The sequence below is a fragment of the Lepidochelys kempii genome, chromosome 1, assembly GCF_965140265.1.
Source record: "Lepidochelys kempii isolate rLepKem1 chromosome 1, rLepKem1.hap2, whole genome shotgun sequence".
Classification (NCBI taxonomy): Eukaryota; Metazoa; Chordata; order Testudines; family Cheloniidae; genus Lepidochelys; species Lepidochelys kempii.
The window spans coordinates 284,411,652-284,437,943 of NC_133256.1; the positions used below are offsets into that span (position 1 = coordinate 284,411,652).

Sequence of the window (26,292 nt, forward strand, 5' to 3'; positions counted from 1 at the left end):
GAATGTCTGTTCAGGGCAATATAAGTGATATTTGCCTCTGACCCAGACATTAGACCAAACTGCACTATTACAGTAGTGTAAAACTGGAGTCACTCAACTGGCTTCAACGGAATTATTCCAGATTTACACTAGAGTGCCTAAGCACAGAATCTGGTCTATCATCATCTTTTTCTTGATGGACAGAGAAACTAATGACTTGAGATCACAGATCTGTTATGCCAAAGGGAGGGATAAGACCTATCTAAGGATACAGAGAGAAATTCTTGGTTTAGCAGTCACAGAAGCCAATGTATTGTAGTTAAACAGTTTCATGGGCTTCAATCTTATATTGTGGGCTAATACAATTCGGTCCCACCAAAATTACTGCAAAATATGGTGCAATTTCATTGAAATGGATCAGAAGTTACTTCTAGGGACAGCTTAGCAGTTCTTTGTTTCAGACATCAAGGGAAACTTTGTCAGGTCTCTTATTTGCCTGGCAGTTCCATACCTGGAGAGGGTGAGCATTGCACCAAATGATGGACTTTCAAATCTTCTTCAAAGTCAAGCAGAAAATCCTCAAAGTCACGTTCATCTGCGGGAGAAAATCCCTGACACTTTAGATTGAGACTAAGTTCCTTTGTGTGAATATAGGGAAATGGCTGTGATAAGTTACTTTAAGGCCTGGTCTTGCTCTCTCTTTGCCTGCAAATTTCCAAGCAATAGTAGACACTGGTCCCATTTGATTTTATATTACTTGGGGTGGATAGATCAAATCACCACTTCTTTGAAAATAATTACAGTTAAAAAGGCATCCCCCTAATTACCTAATTTGCACTATGAGGATTGCCTGGAAGAGTGTTAAATATCAGCTCCAGAGTTGTGCCAATTCACCGACAAATAACCCTGGATGTTGTGATCACCCGAACATGTGTCCACATTGTACCAGCTTCTGGTTCCATTCTTGTCAGTTTCAGTTCCTGCTGGCCCTAATCCCTGGGCCTTTGATGAAAAAAGTTCTTGTTAGATTTGAGCCTTTTGCTGGCTCACAAGAATAGAGATGGGATGGACATCAGCAGGAGGGTGTAATGTGCACATGTGTCTCTGCAGTAACAAACCCAGTGCTGCAGGAGAAGAGGGTACTGTGAGTCTCTAACCCCTCCAGCCACTGGAGGTCAGAATCTCTCCCTGGCACCTAGGGAGAGCTAGGAGAAGCCACAGGCTTTCATGCCATGTAGCTCACCACATTTTACAATCCCAATGGGCTATGTGTCTTCTATCCCACTCTAGGGTTGCCAGGTGTTCAGTTTTGACCGGAATGCCCGGTCGCAAAGGAGCCCTGGTGGCTCTGGTCAGCACTGCTGACCGGGCCGTTAAAAGTCTGACAGGCTCTCTACCTGGCTCCGCACGGCACCCAGAAGCGGCTGGCATGTGTTGTCGTCCCCCTCCCCAGCTCTTAGGTGCAGGGGCGGCCAGGGGGGCTCTGCGTGCTGCCCCTGCCCCAAGTGCCCCCTCCCGCACTCTTGAACCCTTCATTTCTGGCCCCACCCAGGAGTCCGCACCCCCAGGTGGAGCCCTCAGCTCCTCCCACACCCCAAACCCTTGCCTCAGCCCAGTGAAAATGAGGGAGTGAGGGTGGGGGAGAGCGAGTGACAGAGGGAGGGGAGATTGAGTGAATGGGGGCAGGGCCTCAGAAGGGGCAGGGCAGAGGTGGGGCGGGGCAGGAAGCGGGGCAAGGGCTTTTGGTTTTGTGAAATTAGAAAGTTGGCAATGGCAACCCTATCCCACTCCCAAGCTTGTACCGCTGCTACGAGCAGCGCTTGCTAGCCCAGAACACATGGTGCTACTGTTAAGATCAGCAGCAACTTGTGACAGTCCAGCTCTGAACTATCTTTCTTTGCAAATGCAGGTTCTCTATTGTGTAGGATGACAGACCAGCACCATGTCACCCACTCTGAATTAAGAGGATGATTTTTGCCTCCAGTGTGAGGATCCATCTTGAAAAAGTCCCTTTAAAAGGATATTATAAATAAACTCTTGTTTAGACTTTGAAAGCTACATCTCACTACCATAAAACTCAATAGAGCAAACAATTCCTATACAACCTCTAAATAGCAATCTGGGGAGGTGGCCATTTACAAAGCGATCAGCCCAAATCATAGGGCCTAATGCCAATCAGAGCTAAACTTGCACTCTAGCCAAAGGCTTGGCGAAAAGGGGGGGACAAAATTCTCATCGATATAAGGAGGGTGTCCTGGGCCATAAAGTAGGTTCCAAAGCCGAAGAGTGACATTAAGCTACTTACCTTGAATGTGTAACATTCCAGAATCTTTCTTATGAAAATCATCAGCACTGCTGTTCTCATCTTTGTTCCACTGGCTGGAGATTTTGTAGTGGCTTTCACAAGTTCCAAATGCACAGCACTGGTAAGCATAAGGCATTTCTATGATCCTGCACATTAACAAACAAAATATGCAGTTACACTTGTTACAGTACTTAATGTATTATACCTCATCACTATGTTAATATAGAGAAAAATGAACTCCAATTAAATAACTAACTGAAAGTGAAAACAGCCACACATTTTTGAAAAAAACCTTGTTAATGCAGAGTTTGGGATGCACAGTTAAATTTACAAAAAATTAGAAAATGCAAATGGTTCCAAGACCAAATTTAATTCAGACACATTGCACACATTCTATATATTTTGTTATGGAGATTTTATAACATATTTAGTAATATATTAAGCTGTAGATTTAATAAAGCAGGAACAGACGTTCAATGCAGTTGAGTGAATGTTGCTGTCAGAACCATATTTTAATTTTCTGACTTTCAGTAATTTTAACTGTTTTAACTCACTGAGTTTTCTCCATGTAATTTTCTTAGTTTTTTCTTTTAGAAAGAGATCCAAATATCCTAGCTGAATCCTACCTGCATAACAGGCAAAACTCATATCTCAGTGCACAACCCCCACAAATTTGCAGGAAGTTAAGAGACTGAATTTTGGATCCAGATTCAAACTTCTCCCATCTCCACTGTAAAATGAAGGGGGTTCATCTCTGAGCGGAGAACAGGAATGGAGAATTCTAAACTGAATGGTTAATGATTTGGAAAGTTAAGAACATGTGAAAATAGGTCGTTACAATGGAAACTGTTTTGCTACCTTAATTATCATGTGTACATCTGTCAAGGGGCACTGGCATCCTTAACACCTTTCAGAGCACTGGTATTCCTGACGCTCAACCAGGTTTTAGTCAATGGGTTTTTCATTCTTTTTACTGTTATACAAATTCCAGGTCTCTTGTACATTTTGAATTCTATTTTGTTTGGACATTATAGGGCAAATTCTGAAAGGGGTTGAGAAAAACTGTAGGTACTTATACTGTATGGCCCACAAGTAGATGGATTATCTCTGCTAATTACACTGTTACCTCTGATAAATAAATATTTGATCCAACACAGTTTTCCAGTTGTAACTGTTAATTAGTGCCTAACAGTAACTAAAAACAATAAAAAACGCATTGCTAAAATTACTCTAATTAAACATAACACAAATGGAAATAAAATGGGTTCATATCAAATTATCAGGTAAATCTTCTTATCAGATTAATCAAACTCAATAGAGCAAACAATTCCTATACAACCTCTAAATAGCAATCTGGGGAGGTGGCCATTTACAAAGCAATCAGCCCAAATCATAGGGCCTAATGCCAATCAGAGCTAAACTTGCACTCTAGCCAAAGGCTTGGCAAACGGGGAGGGACAAACCAAACCCCAAGCTAAAGCTAATGTTTAAATTACAATTTAAATGCCAACTAATGAGCTACTTGTTCAGATTTCCATGGTGAGGTGGAAGCAATAGCAATCCTTAAGCCTGTCCACAATATAAACATTTGCATAAGATATTTTAAAACATTCCAATAAAGTTCAGGATAATAAAGTTTTAATTGAGAACTTTATGTGAAGATAATGATTTCCTACGACTTAAACATAAAATCCCAACCCCATGAAATTTCCAAGTATGTGATCTTTTAAAAAAGTGAGATTATCCAGTTAAGGCTGTCATTAAATGTTTCAGAAATGACTTCCTTAGGTGCTGTCCTCAACTAAACTCTGTGGGTTTTAACCAGAGATACTTCTGCGTGGGCTCATGCCTGGGTGCATGCATGCACACATGCTCTTTCACTCACAATCAGTCACCTACAGGGTTAAAAAAAAATGCAAGTCTATTGAGTCAGCCCAGAAGTGTCCCTCTGCTGACAAAAAATAGATACATAAAATAAAAAGTCCATCCTTTTGCAAGATGGCTGTTGGGATTCTTGTGGCTTTGTGCTGCTTTGGAAGAGGTTGAGCCTGTTACCGAAAGGATCAGCAGGTGGGTTTCTCAGCTCCGCTGATTAATCGTAATGGACTCAATAGCTGACTAGGACACTTCCTTTATATGCTTGGTGGTGACAAGTCTTCAGATGTTGCCGGATTCCTGCCCCTCTGATGGCCAGTCATGGGGGAAGACATGTGGGCCTCAAGCACTGCAATGGTTCATGGCTTCTAGATAATGTGGCCAGGTGCCCAAGCCTTCTCAGTTACCACTCTTCAAAGGGCATGGCTTCTGTTTCTCATGCCCTTTGTAGGTCCTCCCAGAATCCCTTTGACAAACCTAAACAAGGCCCTATTTTCCAGAGTTACAATGGGTTTAAATTAAATAATCTCAAAAAATGAAGATCTTCCTCTTGCAATAAATGTTAGTCTGGAAAATCCTGTCCATTAAGCAATTTAGAAAGTATATGGCCAGACGGTCAATTAGTAGATCCAAAAATAGTTTGTAACACAGCTAGGATCAATTTCTCCTGAGCTGATAGACATCAGCTTCTTCTGGTCACAAAGGAACCTCTTTCTTATCACCTTCTAATGAAACTTCTTGCAAAAACTGTCTAAAAAAATTCAAAGATAACTAAAAAATGCAAAACTAACATAAAAATTGGAACTGACCCACATCACATCACACCAGAGATTCAACTTTATGCTTCAAAACAAACACCTGGACCCATTCCTTTTACTTTAAAGGCAGAATGACTGACTGCTACTTGCTGGAGAACATAAATCTCTTTTACATCTTTGGGGTTTAGCTGCTGCTGGCAGTTTAACTTTAAACAGATAAAAAGCTGGGTGAAGAGTAGATTTTAACTGTCAAAATAAAATATTTGACTCTTAAAAATTCACAATTTTAGGTAGAATTCATATACTGGGCCTCTTCTGCTTACTGGGTTCATGCCCATGGTAAGCCTCCTTTCTTCTATGTGAATGATTTAAGGAGCAGAGAGTCCTTGCAGGGAGAATTCTAGCTTTTCACACTATAAGGTGGGAGATGGTCAGTGAATGGGAATGGTAATTTGTGAGTAGTCCAGGGGAGATGGCCAGTGAGTTGTGAGTAATGCCAAACCACTGAACCAAACCCCACAGCGACAGAGGGAAGGAGAAGTGGCCAACGTTTGTTCTTTCTCCATGCTATAGTGAACTTGGCTAGGTGATAATTGTTGTGCCATTACTGGAAGTGGAGCTAAGGATTCCACCTCTCAGCCCCAAGATGTTTCTCTGTATTCGTGAGCAAATGCGCCATTTAGCTGAGCTGGGAGCTCTTTCCACGAATTTGGTCCTTAGCTTTGCAAATGATGTCTAACACCACCATTCAAGAAACTTTGTGCTTGTTCTCTGTTCATGTTCAGTGCTTTGAATAGTCATTTTAAAGTTCTCCGGTGAAATCCTGGCCCCACTGAAGTCAATGGCAAAACTCCAATGGATTTGAATGGAGCCAGCATTTCACCTCTGTTCTTTACTGGCTGCATGCACCCAACTCTTGTTAGATATGTTCCTTGAAGGAAGAATAGACCCTTTTGGCACTGTTTTTGCAAAAAATGTAAGGATTACTTGGCACTTCCTTGTCAATTTATTTAATTTTCATAGATAATTTAGTTGTATTTTCAGCAAAGTACTTGATTTTCATTTAGGAGGAGTGCATCGTTTCTAAAACCATATTTAAAATAGAATTAAGTACAATTATGATTTCATCAGTCCAGCAATCAGCTACACTAGGAACATTCCATGTCCTCTTTCTTATACCGGCATGTCATGGCATATTTACAGGTGTATAAAATAATAATAATAATAAATTTATACTTAGCACCTTTTAGCTGAGGATGTCAAAAAACTTGAACATGAAGCAATTAGGCCTCAATCCTGCCAATACTTACACACATGATTACATTTATTAAGTTAAGTTTATTAAGTTCATTGAATAGTCCCAAATATGAGTACCCATGATAGTAAAGTTAAGCATGTGTGTGAGTTTTCACAGGATTGGGCCATTGGCTTACAACATCCCTGTCTATATAATAATTACTACAGATGGGTAAACTGAGGCACAGAATGAGTTAGGGCCCAATCCTAATCAAAATGAAGTCAGTGGCAAAACTCCCAATAACTTCAAAGGTTGTATGTGACTTACCCAAGGTCATCCAGAGCTGTGAATAATCACTAAAAACCACTTCCTTCCTATATCACACAATGTCCAGTCGAAAACATTCTACAGGATTAAGGGGCTGGGTAATAACAACAACAAACTACTTATTTGAACTTTAAGATTTAACCAAATGATCTGAGAGAAAACTGTTTATTGCTGCTTTAAATGAGTATTGTCAAGTATTTTGGTACATTAAAAAGCATATTTTCTCCTCAGTATCTACTTAGTTCCCATTAAATTTAATGGGAGTTATGTAACTGCAGTCAGTGGAAGACGAGCATTAAACTGCTAGCAATATAATTTTAACAGCTTTTGAAATGTATTGCCAGGAAGCAGATGTGGATCATACTAAGCAGCTACTGGGGTTAATATTTCAAAGCCCATTGTAGTTTCTTCAGTTAAAAGTGAGTATAATAAAAGTAGTCTATCATATTTTTATCATATTTGTTTTAGTTTTAATACTGCAGATCAAAGCCTTCCAGTATGAAGCAATGTACATTACACAGTGACACACCTTATATTGCACATGAACACAAATGTGGTTTATTAGTCTTAATGACATACTCACTTGAGTTCTGGAAAATTTTCAGATGATATCAAACTTTGTAGGTCATGATTTCCTGTTAATTTTAAATGAGTTAAACCATGTAGCCCAGTCACAGGAAAAGAGGACAAAAGGTTGGATGACAGATCCCTGCATAATAGCAAATAAAAATCAGCTTACATGGGTTTTTTTCAGCACTAAAAATGTTTTTTTAAATAAATTAATTTAACCTCACCAAATATTATTAAACTAAATAAGGCCCCCAGTCAGCAGAGAAGATCTGCAGCATTCTTCACAAATATACACCCATTTTCCCAGCAGAATATGGGGCTAGACCATGGTAGCATTTTGCTCAGTAGTACCTGCTGTGGGTTAATTATTACCAAGACCCGACTCTGTGCACTCATGGCACCAGTTTTAGAGAACAGGTAATCAATTAAAAATGAATTGACTGTTCTCTGAAACTGTACATTGCCAAGTGAGAGCTCGTTCCCAACTAGAACCAAAGGGAACATTTTTTTAACCCCTTTGAGAAGGACTGGCTGGTTACTAGGGATTATGAGAACACATGTACTTTTTCTTTAAAACCAAGCCAAGCCATAGGAGATTCTAGGCAGACGCTCCACATGAAGCAGAGAGGGAGTATGAGCTTTAGCAAGAACACTATTTTCTTTCTTCTAATAAAGTACCTTATTCTGTGTTAGAAAGTGGACCTGTGATTATTTACCATTGTCACATGAAAGAAGCTGTTTGGCAGCGATGCTATAGACACGGGGCAGTACAGCCATGTGATAGTGCTACGCAAGGTGCAGTACCGGCTGGTGCCACGGGGGAGCTCTTGGTGTGGCTGGAGGACTCAGTGGTTGTAGTACACCTGCTGGCCTGGGGAGGTGGCTGTCAGAAAGGCTTCAGGCTGCAGAAAGGAGCCCATCAGTGTAGGGATTTCAACAGCTAATCCAGGTTATCCCCACAGAGGCAAGTTCTGTGGCTTTCAGCACCTATACCAGCCACAGTCTGTCCCTTCTGCCTCTGCCCCTGCTTCTCCAGATCTAGCAATACATAGGGATGGGTTTTGAGCGACACTAAGTGGGATGGGTTAGGTTCTGAGACAAGTGAGATGGAGAGTGGTCTCTGTGGAGCTGGGGTGTATATGTCTGTTGAGTCTGAGGCAAGTCAGGTGGGTGGGGGACGGGTTTAGAGCTACAGTGGGGAGTTCTGAGAGAGTGGTGCGCGAGGGGGAGGGGGATGAGACCTGCTGGAGGTCTGAGTTGTGGGAAAGTTGGGTAGAACAGTATGTGAATGTGGGGGATTCTCAGCCGAGTGGGGTTAGGTGAGAGGATGGTGGAAGGGGGCTTCCGGGATGAGGGGGCGGGATTAGAGGAAGAAACTGTGGGGCCTTGAAGAGAGGGGGTCTGAACTGAAGGGGGATGATTGGGGTTGGTAGAGTTGACTGTGGGTGAGTGAAGTAATGGGGGTGTGAGTGAATGAGGGTGAGTGGCCTGGGTAAGAAAGTAGGGAGAGATAAGAGCTGAAGTCAGAGAAGAGGCTGTGACTGCCCTTTACGGTACTGTATCACAGATCTTCCTTTTTCTTTCCATTTCTCCACCATCCTCATTCCTTCCCCCACAAATGTCCCTGGTTTTTTATTTGATCAACAGGCAGGAAGGAGAGTGGTGGGTCAGAAGCTCATGTAACTGCCGCCGCTTTCAAGGATACACAGAATTGGTACTATCCAGGTGGCTGCTTACTGGAATGTTAGTGGAAATGAGTGGCTCATATGGAAGTACTAGGTACAGGTTTAGCAATATGGGAGATGCCAGCAGCAGCATAATTAAATACCGGGGAGTGAAATCCTGGTCTTAGTCAAGTGAATGGCAAAACTTTCATTGACTTCAGTAGGGTCAGGAATTCACTCCTAGTCTTCTGCTACTATTGGACCTCCATCTGACTGTGTTAAAAGACATTTGTCTGTAAGCCTCTCTGATTGTTTGGCAATGTACTGGCTAAAATTACTCAGTGGGATCCCTGATCCATTTCTCAGGCCTCGCTCACTCTCTCCTGCATGGGAAACCCTTAATTGCCGGTGAAAGAGATATATGTGGGATTCTCCTTCCAGAGATTTGCCTCTCAGTCATTCCACTGGGAAAGGAAGCTTTTCCCACTCACAGAGAAAGATGGTGGGGATTGCCTGTAAAAGCAGTGGATCCTGGGAAAAACACGTGAGGCAGCCTCACGGAGGTGCAAGCACTTTGTCCCCAGTGCCCCTCATTATCCGGGCTCCTGGACAGTGTGGCTCCAATGTGGCCATACTACTAGCACTTCCCCAGCGACCCATTGCCCTAGGGAGTCTCCTTAAAGAGGTGTTCCAGGTGCAGTGGAAGGCAGGAGAAAGTTAATGAAGACCTGGAACTAATTGTGAGTGAGGACTGCAAAACTGGGCATCTGATGCTTACACCACTATGCTATTAGTGGTGACAGTTACTAATAAAGCATACTTTTGCATCACATTAATATTGCTGAAACAAAGTTAGAACAATTAATAAGACAGTGCCCTGTTTAGCTGTGATTCAAATTCCTTATTCCTGATGCTGCAAATATTCTAAAAATAACTGGAAACACTGCTGGTCTCAGCTACAAGGGATAAAACCGCTAGCACACTAAAAAAAAGAAAAGTGGGGCACACCGACACACTCCAAACACCCAGCATCATTAGGGTTACATAGTTTTCATACACAGTCATGAGTGGAAATTATTTCCTGTAAGATTGTGTGAATGGGGGAGATGTGAAAAAGCAAAAATCCAGAGAGTGTTCAATAGCCCAGAAGGATTAGGCATAGAGTCACAATCTGCAGAACCAGAATTTCTGCTGACCAGGCCCCCAAATTATAAATAGTGCATGCCTTAGCAACAAAAAGTATGAAAAAAATGACTTAAATAAGTAAATACTCACAGTTTGATTAGGGATGGTAAAGAGGAGAATGCGTTGGGGTGAATAACTGCAATTTTGTTCCAAGCTAAATCCCTACAAGAAAAGTGAGTAGAGAATTACATACCCGCTGAATGTATTTGGAAGACTTTGGGCGCTTGATTAGGATGCCTAAATATCCAAAAGGTATGTGTTACATCCAAATACTTTCAATAGGCTATATTTATTGGAATCACGTATATCTTATAATGAAATATCTTTCATCCTGTTTTAAATGTGTTAGAGTCAATTAATTATGAAAATGACATCAGTTTCAAAATGGGCTCCTTGCAATCTATGTTATAAAACAATCTATGGGCTTGGTCCTGCAAACATTTACATGAGTGATCTGTGCTCAGAACACCACTCCTAGATCTGGTCTACACTGGGGAGGGGAGGGGTAGAATCAACTCCGCCTGCGCCTCTCGCTCCAGTGGAGTACTGAAGTTGATGGGAGAGCGCTTGGCGGTCAACTTATCGCATCTAGACTAGACGCGATAAATTGACCCCCGCTGGATCGATCGCTGCCTGTCGACCCAGCGGGTAATGTGGACAAGCCCCTAATGACTTCAGTGGGAGTGCCCATGTGAGGAAGGACTACTTATGTGAGTGAGAATTTGCAGGATTGGGCTCCATTTTTTAATACTGTCTTCCAAAGGAAAAAAACCACACAGCTTTCTACAGTTGACTATCGTGTATACATGCAAATAGGTACTAGGGCTGACTCAGTACTTTCCCACATCTTCAGAAATGTTTAAGAGCAGCAGCTATTACAGCTATATAGTTACAGCTGTGAATTCATTGCTGGAAATGCTCAACTTCAAAATGTTTATTTTGCTTTGGCAAATATAACTTAGTGAGCTGAATGATCAAAGTGGAACAATGGAAACAAATGTTTAGGGGCAGGTACTGTGAAAGTGCAAGCTCCCATGTTTCTGAGAACGAAGGTAAATAGCTATTATGGCTATACTCACAGAGAACGCAGGGCAACCAGCTGCTCAAATGTGTCGGCCTTGATTTCATAGATTTCATTATGATGTAAGTCACTACAATGGAAATAAGACTCTCATTGGCTTCAAAGAGCATAACATTTGGAGAATTTTAGACAGTGTTTATGTGTGTTATGGATCCAGATTTTAAATCAGAAGACACACATGTTGAGGCTACGTCAGACATCACCAAATGTGTCAGCAGTAACCAAATTAATGACCTCCAAGCTACTTTGTGTATTTAGATTTACCTTTATAGGCACTTTATGGTTGTTAACATACTTACATTTTCTGAAGTTTTTTGCAAGCAGTAAAACAGGGTAAATCTTCTAGCAGATTGTAAGACAGATCCCTGCAATAGAGAGGGTATTAAAGAGGTAAAGTTTTATGGTGTTGTGATAAAAGTTAGCATTTTTGTTTCCTGTTTGCTGTATTTGAGGATTCCCTGGCCCAAACGTAGACTTCTGACTCTGTCAGAGTAGAGATATTGGAAGTACATTTATCTGTGTTACTGGATTTAGATCACAGACGTAAATGTTCACCAAAATTTAACTGTTATACTTATTTTAATTACTTAAAATAATCTACTAAATGAGACTATTTAGACTTTGACAGAGAAGACCCTAACCTTTCTAGTTATAATCATACTGAAATTTAATCAGCTTTCCAGACTACATTTTAAATTAAATAATCTTGCCCGTAACCCTTAGAGTTGCTATATCTTTAGCTGAGGGAAGTGGTTTAAAAAAAAAAAAAAAAAGAACTAACTTTGAAATCAATCACTACAAAGGAAAAAAAAAGCTGAAAAAACTTGAGCCAAAACTCAACAAATTACAGAATAACTGAAACATCTGGACTGATTTATAGTATAGTATAACTAATCAAAAACAAGCCAGGGTAATTTGCAGAAATTGTAAAAAGAAGAAAGAAACAGAGTAATAGAGCCCCATCCTGTATTCCTTTGCTCAGGGGAAAAACACATCAACCTCAGTAGCCGTTCTGCCTGTGTAAAGAGAATGGGACTGGACCTATAGGTAGATACAATGTCTCTGTTTTCTAACCTTAACAATTAATGGAGTAATACATTTTCATGTCTGAGTCTAATTTTTAAAAATTGGCCCATCTCTATGCAATTGCAAATCTGTTTTGCTCTCTTAAAAGACATTTTAATTCTGTTTGCATTTGTTTTGAAGATGGCATTTCAACTATTCATTCTATGCTTGCTTTGTAAAAACAAGTTAAGTATATGACAGCATACTTTTGGTTTAGTATCCTACTCTTTTACTTTGTGCAGAGGCTACCATAAATGTATGCATTCTGTTCTCCCAGGGAAGACAGCCTGAACATGTCCTGTTAGCAGATCCTTTATTGTGCTAGTCACATATGCCAGAGGATGATTCAGGTGGGTTGAAGGCTTCTAAACTAATGTGACTAAACTAATGTGAAGAACAAATGTTGGTATGGAAAAATATTCTGTGCTTATATATGTAAACATTATGCCTATGCTACCATATATTAACTTCCGTTTTCTCCTCTTAAAAGGACACTCGCCAACTTGAATTTTTTTTTAAAATGAAAACATTCTAGTTTTGGATGGAGCACGTTTCTTAAAAGTCTTTTAAAATATTTATAAGGGTTTTTCTGTTCCTTTGCTGATATTTATAAGGACCTTTTCAGCAAGGGAGAAACTGATTAAGGTCATGATCCTGCACAGGCTTAGGTATATGTTTAATTTTCTGCACTGTGATTAGTCCTGTTGAGGCCAGTTGTCTCAGTGTGGTAAGTTAAAGACATGCATATGTCTTTGCAGGATCAGGGCCTGATTATACAGCAAAAACAATGAAACTGACTACACACAAATTGCTGTTGAATGCAAAGTAAACAAAGGAAAAGAGAGTTCCCTCTTACCCCCCCAACACCTTTCAGTTATAGTAATCTAAGGCAGTGGTTCTCAAACTAGGGCCGCCGCTTGTTCAGGGAAAGCCCCTGTTTGCCTGCTGCGTCTGCAGGTTTGGGCGATTGTGGCTCCCACTGGCTGCGGTTTGCTGCTCCAGGCCAATGGGGGCTGCGGGAAGTGGCGCGAGCCGAGGGATGTGCTGGCCGCCCTTCTGCAGCCCCCACTGGCCTGGAGCGATGAACCGCGGCCAGTTGGAGCCGCGATCGGCCGAACCTGCAGATGCGGCAGGTAAACAAACTGGCCACGCCCACCAGGGGCTTTCCCTGAACAAGTGGCGCCTCTAGTTTGAGAACCACTGATCTAAGGTAATACTTCTAACTATAAAAGCCATACAATTTTCAGACAGAAATTTTTAAGCATTTTTTCAATGTTTATCTATTTAAATATCACAGTTGCATGAAATTTTGGGTTTTAAGTTTTTTTTTTAATGTTTATCTATTTAAATTTTCATAGTTTCAGGAAATTATGGGAATCTTAGACAATAATTATTTAATGACAGCCTCTAATAAGTTCGCAAGCAACATTTTTCTTACTTTGCCTTTCTGTAAATTTTGATTATCAATGGAAATATTTTTTTTCAGTTGCATGGCGAAATTGATTTTTCCTGACACTTACTGATAAAAATTGAATCCTTCCAAGCTTATTTATAGGTTAGTATGAGCCATACATTGACCATAATCAATATGCAAAATTCTCATTGTCATCAGTGCAAGCTCTGTAATTGGGCCTTAATGTTCTAGAAATGAATTTTATAGTCCTTTAGCTGAATGTAATTTTTCTGGTGCTCAAATAATGTGTTATAATTAGTGCTATTTCACTGTTGGCCAAAAGAACTAATACCAAATACATTCATAGTGATGTAATACTTAAACTGCTGTTTTCCAATTCACAAAGAAGTAGACAGATTGATTACTTTTGTTAGAGATTAAGCTTACTCTGTGGTATACTTGCATGATAAAATAACATATTGGTTTATTAGTATAAAAATTACACCCCCACATAGCCTAGGAACAGACTGCTTCAAATTTCAGTCAAATACATATGCCTGGTAGAGAACTAAACTAAAGAGATGTACATAATAAAGACGCATATCTGCAGTCCTCACTCATGTATATCTCCCTTTCACTTCAGTGGGATATCTGCTTGAGTAATGAATCCAAGATTGGACCATTCTAAAGGAAACTACCATAGAAGAGATAATAAATGCAAATCAAGTCTCAAATCTGTCCTGGATGTCCCTTCTTTTGATGTTTTTAAGGAGTATCATGAGTTGTTTTATGCTTTCCTAAAAACGTATGATATAAAATATGTTTGTCTCCTTCCTTCATGTAAGGGAAATCCTGATTGACATGTAGATTGCGGGTTCTCTGGGGAAGAGACTGTCATCTTTTTACATGTCTGTAGATTAGCTAGCACAATGCTACCAGTGGTACTATACAACTGCTAGTTAATCATAAGTGGATTGTTCCACTATCACAAATCACTTAGTTCAGCCCTTACACTCCTGCATTAACATGGTGTTATCACCGTTACTGAAACATACAGCACTTGAAGATTAGGTAGCTGATCACAAGCTACTGTGGGAAGAGAGGTGACCTGTGCTCCTGTAAGTGTCCTGTAAAAGTAAACAATACAAAGATTATTTTATTTTATTTAAATCTTACAAAATAAATGCTTAGCATAAGGATAGATCCTTAAAACAAGTCAAGATCTAAAAAATATTATTGGGTTGAGTGGGGTATTTGTCTAACACTTACAAACTTTCCAGACTTGTAGTTCCAGTCAAATCAGGAAACTCAGTTATTTGTGAAGCACCATTTAAAGTCCTAAAGTTAAAGACACAGTGTCATTATTGAAAGGAAAGTACAGGACAATCTTAGAAGTGCAATGGTTATTCAGAGACAAAGAGGTTTTAAAGAAGTAAAACATACAGGGTTCTGAGTTCTGGTAAGTGTTGAAAAGCTGACTGTCCCACAAGCTGGATAGGGTTGTCATAGAAATGACTGCAAAAAGAGGAAAAACAGGCATTTTAATATGCAAGATAATACTCTGAATAATTATAAATAGGCAAAGCACACTACACATGTGGTGGTGAGATCCATGTGATAAATTGTATATTTCCTTTAGCTTTGAACATCTCATTTTCATTCTGCCCATTCTTGATGTCCATTTTCATCAAGACTATGCTCCAAATACCTTCTAGCAGCCACCATTGTCTTAGTTTTAAAACAAAAGTGTGTCCTTCTTTATCCCAAATGTAGCATTTGCCTCACAAATTTACACTGGCATGAGGTTATGGACCATTGATAGATTCCTAGAAAAGGGAATTTCATAGAATCATAGAAATGCAGGGCTGGAAGGGACCTCAAGATGCCATCTAGTCCTTCTCCCCATGCTGAGGTAGGACCAAGTATATCGAGACCAGGGGTGGGCAAACTTTTTGGCCCAAGGGCCACATCTGGGTATGGAAATTATATGGCGGGCCATGAACGCTCATAAAATTGGGGGTTGGGGTGTGGCAGGGGGTGAGTGCTCTGGCTGGGGGCGTGGGCTCTGGGGTGGGGTTGGGGATGAGGGGTTGGGGGTGCAGGAGGGCGTTCCAGGCTGGGACCGAGGGGTTAGGAGAGCAGGAGGGGGATCAGGGCTGGGGCAGGGGGCTGGGATGCAGAGGTGCAGGCTCCCGGCGGCACTTATCCCAGAACCAGCCACATGTCCCCCCTTCGGCTCCTAAACGGAGGCGTGGCCAGGCAATGCGTGCAGCCCCATCACTTGAGGTGGAGGCAGTGTGCGGAGCCCCCTGGCTGCCCCTACGCATAGGAGCCGGAGCGGGGACAGGCCGCTGCTTCCAGGAGTTGGCAAGCCCCCGACCCTGCTCCCCGGCGGGAGCTCAAGGGCCAGTTTAAAATAGCTGGGGGGCCGGATGCAGCCCCCAGGCCATAGTTTGCCCACCCCTGATCTAGACCATTCCTGACAGGCGTATGTCTAACCTGTTCTTAAAAACATGCAATGATAAGGTCTATAGGTGCTGGAACTAGGGGTGCTATTGCACCCCCTGGTTTGAAGTTGTTTCCATCATATACAAAGTTTACAGTTTGGTTCAATGACTCTCAGCATCCCACTGTACAAATTGTTCCAGCACTCCTAACAGGGACTCAGCAATCTCCCTCGGTAACCTGTTACAGGACTTAAGTATCCTTACAGTTAGACAGTTTTTCCCAATATCTAACCTAAATCTCCTTTGCTGCATATTAAGCCCATTACTTCTTGTCCTACCTTCAGTGGACTTGGAGAACAATTGATCATCGTCCTCTGTAAAACAACCCTTAACACATTTGAAGACTGTTGTCAGGTTCCCCCTCTCTCTTCTTTTCTCAAGACTAAACATGCCCAGTTTTTTTAACCTGTCCTCATAGGTCAGGGTTTCCAAACTTTTTATCATGTTTGTTACTCCCGTCTGGACTCTCTCCAATTTGTCTACGTCTTTCTTAAGGTGCTAAGCCCAAAACTGGATACAGTACTCCAACTGAGGCCTCACCAATACCGACTACAGCAGAACAATTACCCACCGTCTTATGTACAAAACTCCTGGTACTACACCCCAGAATGATAGCAGCCTTTTTTGCAGCTGCATCACACTGGGGCTTATATTAAATATGTGATCCACTATAACCTCCAGATCCTCTTCAGCAGTACTATCTCCTAGCCAGTTCCCCATTTTATTCCCCATTTTGTAGTTGTGCACTTGATTTTTCCTTCCTAACTGTACTATTTTGCACTTGCCTTTGCTGAATTTCATCTTGTTGATTTCAGACCAATTCTCCAGTTTATCAAGGTCTTTTTGAATTCTGATCCTGTGCCCCCAGGTGCTTGCACTCCCCCCCCAGCTTGGTGTCATCCACACATTTTATAAATTGGAGAATTGGTAACTATACGGATAGGTAAGCTCTGGAAAAGGCTTCCAAGGAAGGCTGTGGAATCCCTTTCATTGGAGGTTTTTCAGAACAGGTTGTACAAACACTTGTCAGGCTTGCTCTATGGTCCTGCCTCAGGGGAAGGGACTAGAGCTGATGACTTCAAGGTCCCTTCCAGCCCTACATTTCTATGATTCTATGACATTAAAGGTTTTACAAATATACAGATGATAGTTTTACTTTCTTTTGTGATCTGTGCCGTTGGACTCCTGATGCTAAGGGAGCCTGACTCTGCAAGTGGAGATATGATAGACCAATAGCCGGTCTTCTCTGGTGGGGCAATGAATAGGTTTCCATATCTTTCAATTTCAGAAGTTATGAACTGAAAGAATAACATTCACCCTCTTCTTGTGTTTGATCTGTGATGGATGGCTCATAGCTTATACATCTGGACACAGCTAATATGACCTTCAACTATTCCAGATATATTTCATTTTTTAAAAATGTACAAATGATCTCAAAAGCTCTGTCCAATAACTTACAAACAAAAGGCATCTCTTAACAATGAGGAAGAAGGAAGTGTTTCTAGTAACAGTGACTTAAATGAGCTTCGGGGCAAATGCAGATAGGTTTTTTTTCTAGCTTGGTTTTGGAAATGATGTAGGACAAGCACAGGGTGAGACTTCCTATAAATAAGGAAGTGTTTTTGTAAACAAATACAGAGATCTGGGACTTAAAAAGACAGACTACAGGGCTTTGTGACACTTTTCTGGTACTCTGAGCTGTCAGACTGAGAGGATTCTTTCTGCAATACTATAATCAGTATTCTTCTGGTCCTGATAGCAGAGCTTTCCTTAGTATCCATCAAGGTGAGTAGCTATTTTACTTTTTATTTCACAATTTCTTCTCACTCTTTCTACAGTTGCTAATAAAATCTGTTTTTATTTATTTATCTTGGGTCTCCAGTAACTCCACAGAAGCTTGTCCTATAGTCCGTCACAGTTCATTAACAAAATATAGTGCAAATAATCCCTAACCAAAGTCCCCACACATAGTCCATATCAACCCCTTGTTCTCACCATACCCCTGTGTCTTCCATTACAGCTAAGCGCCTAATCTGTCTTCTTCCATCCCTCTGCCAGGAACAGCCATCCCAGCCCTTCTTTCAGGGCAGCAGCACTGCTCATCCCACCAAGAATTTGCATGGCCTCTCTGCTGTGAATATCCTGGCCAGGGGACTACCCCTCACTCCCCTGGGCTCTCTCATTCCCCCCCTCCCTTTCCTTCAGGTTCAGTGCTCCAGCGATGAGACATCAGCGGGTAAGCCCCTCTGCTGCTCCCATTTCCTTCAGCATCCCCTGGCCCTTGGCTCCAGCTTAGAGCCAGCAGATATCCTCCTCTTCTGCCCCTCCTGCCTTCAGTCCTCCAGCCCCTCAGCGATGCTAGCCAACAAATCCCTCTTGCTGCTGCTTCAGCTTTCTCCCAGGAAACATCTTCTGTCTCTGGCAGTTCTCATCTCCTGCCGTTCCCGACTGACTGACACACAAGGTCTCTTCTAACCAGGCCTCTTATAGTGCCCAGATGCTGCCCGACCCTCCTAACTGGCCAGCTGGAAACACCTGTACTGGAACAGGAGACCTGATCCCAGTTTCTGTTATAAGAAATAGCAGCCTGAGTAAAAGGTCAAGAACTATGGAAAATTATGATCTCTCTCTCCAAGTAATGTGTGAGTATTAAGAGAACTGAATGACCTGAAAGGTGACCTAGTCCACTCACATTATGCTCCTATACATTATACATGTAAAATAAGAATGACAGAAGAGTTAGAAAACCACACAGAAATATTATATTTAATTCCACATTTGATATAAAAAATACCAAAGTAAACTGCTGCCACTTACATTGTTATAAGTGACGGATTGCCCACAAATGCGTGCTCAGGTATTGATTTGATGTTATTACTATGAAATCCCCTGGAAAAAAACAATATTTTATACAGTAACAAAAAGTGTGAATGTAAGACCTGTGATACACTACGTAGAACTATTACAATTAATCAAAAACCTCTGTAGCTGCAAGCAACGGTGTCTTCAGCTTTCTAGTCAATGTGGACATCACAATTAGTTGGATTAAGACTGAAAATGGAAAACATTTTTTTCCAATACTTGTCCCATACCATCCCTGTTTCTGGGATGATTTAGATTTATGTGAATTTAAAGTATATATGAATTTACAAGTTGTGTCATGACATACCATGCATTGAACCTCCCACACTCCTTTCTTTATTTAAGTATTAGAAGAATAAACTGTACAATGTACTTACTGCCTTCTAGGAAGGAGACAAATTCTTTGTCTCATAATTAATTACTACATTGTTCTCATACGAGTAACTCTGCCATTGTTAAAAGCAAAGGAAACTAAGGTTTCAAAATGAACAATGATGATTTGTGCGAGAAACTTTTGTTAGTTCAATCATGAACTATGAAAAAGGCTTCTCAGATTAAATTAAAACATTTAGAAAGCCTTGAATTGTTCACGGATGCAAGCACCGTCAATCATTACTTGTACCAATACCAGATGATCAGTTTCACTGAACTAATGGTCTTGCCTGTGTAACTGGGCTAGAAAATCAAGGCTCTGAATTTATACTCCTTTCTATATACTACGTACAATCAAAAATATGTGCCTATACACAGTTGGGCTCTAAACAACAGCAACAAAAGACCAAAACAAAAGACTATTTAATTCAAAACCAATATACAGATTGGCTGAGTGGCCTAGATTCTACCAAGCAGGATTCCCCAGATCAATCCTTTGCTCCCTGCATAGCAGAAGTAGCTGAGGAAATGGCATTACTAGCTCCCAGGGAAAATACTAGTCCCTCATCAATATACAGGTATACTTGTGTCATTACCTTAACTCGCAGAGAGCACTACAAGGCAACTTTTGAAGCCCCAGTCCTGCAAACACTTAGGTAAGGGCTTAACTTTTCTCCTGTGAGTGGTCCCTTTGATGTCAATGGGGCTACTCATGTGCTTAAGGTTAAGCATGTGCATAAGTGTTTGCAGGATTGAGGCCTCATTGTTTGATCCTGTGAGGTGCTGAGCACCTTCTATGAGGTACTGAGTACCCTCAGCTCCCATTTCAATCAATGGGAGTTGAGGGTACTCAATAACCCCACGGGGATGCCCTATCCTATACACTGCTGAGCTCTTGGGTCCCAATCCAGCAAAGCACTCAAACACATGCTTAAAGTATATCAGAGCCTTGGTGCTGTACAATTTCATGCTCCAAACAGGCAGGGACTGAATTTAGGGGACTAAAAGGGGGAGACATTGGCTGAAGCCACACAGTCTGATATTAGGAGATCTGATGCTAAAGAGGCCAAAAATCTAAAGCAAAAAGATGCTACACAACACACATACAGTAGAACCTGCCAAGAGCAACCACTCATGGGAGTTAGCAAAGGTGGTCTCTTATCAGAGGTGGTCTCTATTTAAAGGTTTGCACACCAGATAGTGGCAGTGTTCTGTGGCCTCTGTAAGTAGGCACTTGTGACAGGTGGACTCAGAGGTGGTCATTAAGGCAGATTTTACTGAAGTTTGTTTCAAATACTTTCTAAGAAATTTACCATTTCAACTTTTCGATGTACATTTTTATGCCCAGAGAATAATATATTAAAGGGACACCTTGATCATAAAAACTGTTCCCCAGATTCACAGGGCCAGCCAGGATTTGTTCAATGCACATCTGGGTATCACCGTTGTGGCTACCCCATCGTAAGGTCAGCAGATGCCACCTCCTCAGAGCTATTGTATTTTATGTCAAGGGGCCATTATGGCAGCTGGGAATAAGGTAGATTAGTAGCTCATGGCCACAATGCCTTCTCTCTGGCCATGCTCCCTATGCCAGAACTGGAATGTTGGCATAGGAGCTCCAGTGCTGACCCTACATTGCCTGGGGATTCTGAAGGATTTTCCAAGCGCAGACTGCGTAGACTTCATCAGTTGAGACTGAGCCGGTCACAACACGTCTTCCAATCTTCTCTCGCTCTGGCCATCCTTCGCCATGCTTGTCCATATCTCTTTGTTAGGAAATCATCCCACCTCTTTGGAGGCCGACCGCGTGGCCATTTCTGTTCTTGCGGATACCATTCGGATATAGCTGCGATCCATCTGTTGTCGCTGAGTCAGGCCACATGTCCTGCCCACCGCATTTTGCTGACCCTGCTTTCAACAACATCTCGCACTCCAGGCTGCTGCCTAATTATTTTGTTGGGGATGTGATCGTGGAGCGAAATGCCCAAAAATGTTCGTTCCACCGCCCTCTGTTTGACAGACAGTTGATGTTCTTCAATCTTTGTCAGCGACCATGTTTCGTTGCCATATAACATCGCTGGAAGCACGGTTGAGTTACAAACATTCGCACGAGTTGTTTTGCTGATCTTTCCTTGGAGGATGTCCTTGATGTTATTGAATGCGCACCATCCAGCTTTTTTTCTGCGCGACAGTTTGCCTTTCTGATCGTGGCGCATATTGACTTCCTGGCCCAAATAAACATATTTATCAACCTCTTGGATCTGCTCTCCTCCAAGAGTTATTTGGGTTCTTGGCAGAACATCCGATCTCATGTATTTCATTTTCAACTGGTTCATTTTTAATCCAACTTGACTACTTTTTGCGTTCAGTTCTTTAAGCATTCTCTCAAGCTGGGCTGTATTTTCAGCTATCAGCACTATATCATCTGCAAACCTGAGATAGTTTAGCCACTCGCCATTGATATTAATCCCACCTTTCAAGTCTGCTCGTCAGAAAACCAATTCAAGACAGGCTGTGAATTATTTTGGTGAAACTGTATCTCATTGTTTCACACCTTTCTCAATGGGGATTTGGAGGGGAGTATTGAACAGCGATATGTCTGTGCTGCAGCCAGAGTTTGCTTCCTTTAGTAATGTGATATATTTTGCGCTGATGCCTTGTTCTGAAAGAGCTTTAAGAACGGTGTTAGTCTCTACACTGTCAAACACCTTCTCGTAGTCCACGAAGGCAATGCACAAAGGGAACTTATATTCCCTTGAACGCTCTAGTAGTTGGTTTAGAATGAAGATGTGGTCTATCGTGCTGTAATTCCTTCGAAAGCTGGCCTGCTCTCTAGGTTGCTGTTCATCCAGGTTTTGTGAAGTCGATTTGTTATTATTTTAGTGAACAATTTATAGTTATGCGAAAGCAAGCAGATCGGATGATAGTTCTTTAGATTTTCTTGGTTGCCTTTCTCATGCAGCAACGTGGTATTGGACTCTTTCCAACTGGACGGTATCTTCTGGATTTCCAGGTAGCAGCTGAACCTTTGGGCAAGAGCTTTCCAATGTTCCTGACCTCCCGCCTTAAGCACTTCTGCTGTCAAACTGTCCTTGCCTGGAGCCTTCCTGTCTTTCATTTGATGGACTGCGTGACGGACTTTGCTGATGAGAACTGAGCGTATGTGTTCATCGGTTTGTTGAAGTAATGGCATTGGGATGTCTATATGGGATACAAACAGCTGGGTATAGAAATCCCTGCAGATTGCCTCCATCTCTGTTCGATCAGTTATTGATTCTCCATCCCTGTTCTTCAAAGCCGATAATGATGACCTGTACAACGCCAATTCTCGTTTGCATTTTTTGAGACTTTTACGATCTTCAGCAGCCTTTAGGAGCTTTTTGGTTTGAAATTTCTCAAAGTCTTCCTTCAACGTCATTCGTATGAGCTTGCAGAGAACAGAGTATTCAAGCCTGTCACTGCCATTCTTTTCATTTTCCTCCTCTTCTCCAATAAAGTCTTTGTATTCTCCGAGATTCTTCTGCAAGCATCTTGTTAAATTGACTTTATATCTGCTTTGTATGGCAACAGCAGCATGAAGCACTCTAAGGGTATGTCTACACTGCAATTAGACACCTGTGGCTGGCCTGTGCCAGCTGACTTGGGCTAAGTGATTGGGCACAGGGGCTGTTCCATTGTGGTGTACATGTTAGGGCTCAGGCTGGAGTCTGGGCTCTAGGACCCTGCGCGGTGGAAGGGTCCTAGAATACAGGCTCCAGCCGGAGCCAGAATGTCTACACCGCAGTTAAACAGCCCCTTAGCCCATGCCCTGTGAGCCTCAATCAGCTGGCACAGGCAAGCTGAGGGTTTTTAATTGCAGTGTAGACATACCTTTAATGGTCCAGTGGATCTGTGATCATCTATGTTTTAAAAAATGCCTGCTGGTGCTATCTTTAACACCATAGATTATTCAAACAAAGAATTTAAGAAATCTAACTGACTGGTAACTTTCTAGCTGTTTGCTTATTTTGCAATTCAGCTAGCTTGCACAATTAATCTAGGCTGGTCAGTTTCACCTTTGATTTTAGTCTGCTTTACAAACCATGTCTATGCTTCCAGAAATTTTCTGGTTTACAGTACTGCACGTGAATACTTACACTGAAAAAACCCTGTTTAAAATAAGGTTAAAAATGACCCCCCTATTTCCCCAAAATGCCTATGAGTGAACAGGAATTCTTGCTTCTTTTTCCTAGCCCAGGCATTGTGCCTTTTCAAACAAGTTTCACATTTGAAGCTGAAACAAAACTGATAATGTCCTTTTATTATTACGATATACTGCATTTCAAGGATAAAGTTCCAGAAAAGAATACTCTCTCAAAAATTCTTTTCAGTACAAAAGAGCATTTGTAACAAGTAAAAGTTATCAAAGTTAAATGTTCTAAATGAAATGTTGAAAATTTCCTTTTATATATGTTGGCATGTTTGCTAACTTTTCCAGGATATAGAAAGTTTTAAAGAGCACTGATAGAAATCATCACCTTTTCCCAAATAAATAAAAACATTGTCCAAGGCATCCTCTCTATATGGTAGAATTCAATACTTACAGTTCTTTTAAGTTTGTGAGTGTCCTGATAGCAGTGGGGAACTCATCCAGACTGTTGTAATTTAAATCTCTGCATAAAATAGATCACATAATTTAGGTTATACACTGTTTAAGGGATGATATAGAATTTGTTGGGATTTGTAAGGAAGTATCATCTTTCATGCATTAAATAAAGAAATAGGTCCAAAGGCTAGGGAATCCTCAAAACGTGACGTTTTCTAATAAACGCCACCCAGTGCAGATCATCAGTTTTATTTTTGATCACAGTGCTATTTTTAATTAAGTATTACCAATTTGGAAATGAGAAAATATGGACATTTACAAATGCTAATAAGCCACCTGCTATTTTGTGATCTCCCCTCCCCACCACTCATTTGTAAACATGAAAGGAAAATCTATCCTTACCTATGGACAATTTTGCAACTTTTACATAGAAATATTTTGGGAATTTTTCATCTTAAAACTGATTTTTTAAATAAATGCCTGTGCTTTGTACAGTGAATTGAATCTTACATGGTTCATATGTCACATTATTGAGGTTCAGTTTGCCTCTTTTCTATAAACGCCTATGTTTATCATGTTTTAATTTTCTTTTCTGACCTGTTTCTTGGCACAGTATGTGAGAATAAGAAAGATAAATATTCAGGAATAGCAAAGGAGAAATATCAATGGAAAAACAGTTATTGGGTGAAATCCCAGCCCCAATGAAGTTAATGGGAAAACTTCTATTGATTTCAATGGGCCGAGGATTTCACCTATTCTGAGGTTTTAAGATTGCAGTACGGTTGACAATATCAATACGGAGTAAAGGAGAAAGAACAACTCCTCACCACACACAAGTCGTAAAAATAACATTTTATTTAGGTTAGCGACCTGGTATTCCATTTTAAGAACGGCTAGTTAGTGAGACATTTCCTCATTCCAGCACGTTCACTAGCCACCTGCTAATTCCTGGCCTGAGAAACCCATATACATAATCTGAGAGAAGAATTTGGCCTAAGTGTGCAGTTGAAACTAAATAGAAGAAAGGTCTGTTTTGTTAAACTTTGCAGCTTCATGGAGAATATATTTTTCACAATTTAAATAAGAGATAATTTGACTAAATTAAATAGAAACAATGATTCACATTGGACTTCAACAAAATATCATCATCCTTCATAACACAGGCAGGAAACTGCTGTCAGTAGTCAACAGGGCTTTTTTTCCTGTTTGTAAATCTCTTCAGGTCCTATGCTTTGATTACACAGATAATGAGCATTTGTAATTTGGTTTGGCCCTCTAGCTGAGCTGGACTTGCCTAGACTGGGAAGAGAAGGATAACCCTGTGACTAGGGTGACCAGATAGCAAAAATTGGGACGGGGGTGGGGGGTAATAGGAGCCCATATAACCCCCCACCCCCCAAATATCGGGACTGTTCCTATAAAATCAGGACATCTGGTCACCCTACCTGTGACACCCAATGCAGCCAGGTGATTGGCTATCTTGATGCTAGATTCCAAAACAGCCTCCCCACTGATGGTAATGCCAACCAGTGCAATAATAAACATGACTGTGGCAGGTACCATATTCTCCAAGTTCTCCTCCCTCCTTTCCAGGGTCAAGGTTGTCATCTATATCTTCTTCCCTTTCACACCAGCTATCCAGGGCTGGGAGAATAACTAAAATAACTGCTCCCCACCCCCATTTCAGGACAGTTGCCTACTGTTGTGTATGTCTCATTAAAGAACAATCACATTTTCCCTCTTCTGCTCTGTTTTTTTATTGAGGGACTTTCTCTCTATGCACAGGGTAAAAGTCAAAGCTGTAACATTGCAGGGTGCTCTTGACAACGGAAGACTCAAGTTCTAGTAGAGAGGATTAGTTTAGGTATTCAAAATTAAAACCCCGGATCCTAGGGCAACTGGAAAGTGAGCGCTGCATAGTTTTGTGGATTAGAAAGCAAACCAACCACTAGGTTCTGATGATGTTTGTTTGACATTTGGTTTATTCACTCTCTGCCTGTGGCACATAAAAGTTTAATCTCCTATGGGCTGGAATGCTTTGGCCCAATTTCAGTTGTTGGGTTTAGTGTACTGGTGCTATGCGCTGGTGGTGGCTTGTGATATACACCAGGTCAGATTAGATGATCTATTGGTTCCTTCTGACCTGAAACTCTATGACTTGTGCATCAGCACCAAAGCCGTTGGGCCTCTTTAAGTGCCTTGGTTGGGTAAAGTTGGTTATGATCTGTGGAGAGGATTCACTTGGTTGTGGTATAGGACAGGGAGGGGAATAGATATGCAAGGATTATTGTCCCTCAGGCACTAGTGGGTCAGGGCTCCAATACCAAACAGAGGTGGTGATATCTTTCTTTGTGTATGTATGGAGCAAATTACTTTCCTTTAAACTTTGGAGTTGTTTTCCTGTTTAGTCTTCTTTTCTCAGAATTCTTTTTTTTTATGCTATTCAGGGAAGCCTTACTTTTACTGTGTTCACCTCCTGCACTTGACTGAACTATTGCAGGTGCTAAGGTGACTTTATCCCTTTGCC

The 26,292-nt window shown here is 41.3% G+C and overlaps 1 protein-coding gene and 1 long non-coding RNA gene across 4 annotated transcripts in view; one reads left to right on the forward strand and one right to left on the reverse strand.

Moving 5' to 3' along the window:
• LGR5 (leucine rich repeat containing G protein-coupled receptor 5) overlaps positions 1–26,292 on the reverse strand; it is a 127,079-nt gene that overhangs the window by 4,006 nt on the left and 96,781 nt on the right. For all 3 annotated transcript variants that reach the window (XM_073327779.1, XM_073327781.1, XM_073327778.1), the window contains 11 exons: positions 23,764–23,832; positions 18,764–18,835; positions 14,883–14,954; positions 14,709–14,777; positions 14,495–14,566; positions 11,281–11,346; positions 10,980–11,051; positions 9,991–10,062; positions 7,065–7,190; positions 2,285–2,430; positions 491–574 (listed from right to left, as the gene is read on the reverse strand). In XM_073327779.1, coding sequence (XP_073183880.1) covers positions 491–574; positions 2,285–2,430; positions 7,065–7,190; positions 9,991–10,062; positions 10,980–11,051; positions 11,281–11,346; positions 14,495–14,566; positions 14,709–14,777; positions 14,883–14,954; positions 18,764–18,835; positions 23,764–23,832 — 920 coding nt within the window. The remainder of the gene's footprint in view (positions 1–490; positions 575–2,284; positions 2,431–7,064; positions 7,191–9,990; positions 10,063–10,979; positions 11,052–11,280; positions 11,347–14,494; positions 14,567–14,708; positions 14,778–14,882; positions 14,955–18,763; positions 18,836–23,763; positions 23,833–26,292) is intronic.
• LOC140905113 (uncharacterized) lies at positions 9,918–14,159 on the forward strand. The gene is made up of 3 exons (XR_012156753.1): positions 9,918–10,152; positions 12,289–12,396; positions 14,083–14,159. It is a non-coding gene; the product is annotated as an uncharacterized lncRNA (long non-coding RNA).